Genomic DNA, 2,500 nt, shown 5'->3' with positions numbered 1-2,500 from the left:
GTTTACTTGTAACGTTGGAATTGATCCAAAGTTTCCACAAAAACGTTTTATTTTTTGTTTTATTCAGAGAGAAATGTCGCTTTCCGGCGAAAAAAAACTTTAAGCTTAGCAACGGTTGTTGCAATCATCTACTATATAAGGTCAAACTAAGGTAAATGAGCTGATAACCGAGATTGAGTGAACCAATCAGAGCACGAGAAATGCATTAACTGAGGTTGACAATTTAATAAGAACAGATATTCAAATTTTTTTTGTTAACACATCGAATGACTTTTAAACTTTGTAGAAAATAATTTGCGATCTTCTCAGTCACTTTGCTCGACGGCCAAAATTCAGCCAGTGATTAGCCCTTTCTCAAGCAGAGATTGTCAGTGGCAGCCCGTGCTTAGAGACATCCCTGAGCAAGGATTTTAAAAAAGAGTAGTTCTCAAAAAAATTATAATGTCATAAAGCCCTCATTTGATACACTTTTCAAAATATCAGTTCCACTTTTTGTCCAAACAGAAATTCCATGCTGAAGTTCACAAAAAAATGATGGGACGTTTCTCATCTGGTGAAAAAACCATCTCTTGCTTTTGTTTTCTGACAGTTTTTACACGTTTTTCCCTGAAACGCATGGCAGAGGACCTGGACTAGTTGCAGATGCACCTTCTGATTGAAGTGATGTCAGATTTCCATTGAAACAGTTACTTCAAAGAACCATCCATACAAACCTTTTTGGAGGGCTCTTGACTAAAAAGCTTCCTTAGCAACCATTGTTTTTCTGTAGTGCCACCCCTTAATCCTCTTTTTGCCATTTTTCATTGCTTTGTTTGGACAACTTCAGTTGGTCTTATTCAGTCTTTTCTTTACTCTTAAAGTTCAAATTTTGATCGACGTCTTTATGTCTTTTACTGCCACCGATTAGTTTAGATGACTAGGTCAGTGGTTCATACTGAGCAATCAGACGGGTAGATGGTTTCTGGTACTTATGATCGGTAGTTGCAAAAAAGGAAATCCTTGGTCAGAAGGCAAAGCTGAAGATCAAGCTTAGTACAAACAACATTCAAAAAATGATACAAAACATTCAAAAATCACATGGGACATTGAGTCTGGGGGCATTATAATAATAATAATAATAATAATAATAATAATAATAATAATAATAATAATAATAATAATGATGATCATGATCATGATCATTATTATTATTATTATTATTACTATTATTATTATTATTATTATTATTATTATTAAGAAGATTAATGCTTCAAAATAGCATCAAGTGATAATTCAGCAATAAAATTAAACCCTTACAATAGAACAAACAGATTGATCTTCTATGGAAGTCAAAGGTAGTCCATTATGGTTGCATACCTATACTGACAAGGAAGTCATCAGAGCCAAAGACCAGTGCCTCCAACTTGAACATTCTGCTATCTGATTTGCCATGTTCACAGATAGCACGCAAGTTCAGAAGACCCAACGCACTTTCAACTTGAGTGATAAGGCCAAGCTTGCCATTTCTTGCTTTTGCAATGTTTGAAATTTTTGCATCAAGCTAAAAAAAACATCCAATAATTTGTACTTAAACAGAATAAATATTGACAAACTCAACTAATCACTTGCCTAAATTCTCCGTTGGGACATCCCTTATTTTGAATAGACAGGGCAAGCTTTTTGAATGCAGTACTGGTAATATTTGGAACATGAGCCAGGTTATCTGATAACATTCTTTGTTCACATTCCAGCAAATACGAGTAATATTTACTGTTATTACCCAGAGTTAATAGGGTAAGTTAACCATGTGAAATTATAACTTCCTCAGGGAAAGATCATTGCAGTATTTGTGAAACAATACCAGCGGTTGCAAACCCCCCCCACCCCTAAAAAACAGGTTGCATCTCAATCCCATATTGTTGACTATCTGACCTATCAGTCAAATGCAAGTTTGTATTATATCTCATATGAGGTGAAAATGTGGAAACAGGGATTAGCTTCTAGAATGGTCATGCAACATAAAACAACCAGAGAAAAGATGACTTTTTCAAAAGTGACTCGGGGATACCTACGACCTTCCAATTACTAGTTTGGATGCTCTACCACTGAGACAAAGGAGACTTATGGGAGCTATGCCATTAATTTGGTTCAGATAGCCGTTGTCCTCAGGTACACTGTACCTGTCACTGGCTAGTTCTCCACATTTTGACACTTTCAGTTCTAGCAGAATGGCAGACAAATTTGTCACTAGAACCAAGTCGTATGACCCAGTCCCCCGACCCTCCAAGTCTTCAATAACAGTGGTAGAGTATCAGAAATAGAAATCAAAAGGTTGTGGGTTCGACCCCTGCAAGGAAGTACTCTGGTTTTTTCCAAATACCCCAAGTCAACATTGAAAAGGTCACCTGTTATCTACCGGTTTAACAGGTGTCATCTCCTCTATAGAGTTAAAACCAGGGGTGGATCCAGAATTTTTCCCAGGAGGAGGTGCGCCGCTAAGGAATGGGGAAGCTGACTAGTG

At 36.8% G+C, this 2,500-nt stretch overlaps 1 protein-coding gene across 4 annotated transcripts in view; it reads right to left on the bottom strand.

Moving 5' to 3' along the window:
* Positions 1-2,500, bottom strand: part of LOC138045718 (citramalyl-CoA lyase, mitochondrial-like) — an 18,251-nt gene that overhangs the window by 15,064 nt on the left and 687 nt on the right. For all 4 annotated transcript variants that reach the window (XM_068892306.1, XM_068892307.1, XM_068892308.1 and 1 more), the window contains one exon: positions 1,357-1,540. In XM_068892306.1, the coding sequence (XP_068748407.1) occupies positions 1,357-1,540 (184 nt within the window). The remainder of the gene's footprint in view (positions 1-1,356; positions 1,541-2,500) is intronic.

The sequence above is a fragment of the Montipora capricornis genome, chromosome 4 (genome assembly GCF_036669925.1).
Source record: "Montipora capricornis isolate CH-2021 chromosome 4, ASM3666992v2, whole genome shotgun sequence".
In the NCBI taxonomy this organism is placed as follows: domain Eukaryota; kingdom Metazoa; phylum Cnidaria; class Anthozoa; order Scleractinia; family Acroporidae; genus Montipora; species Montipora capricornis.
The sequence above is the reverse complement of the archived record's forward strand: the minus strand, read 5'-3'. Positions and strand labels throughout refer to the sequence as shown.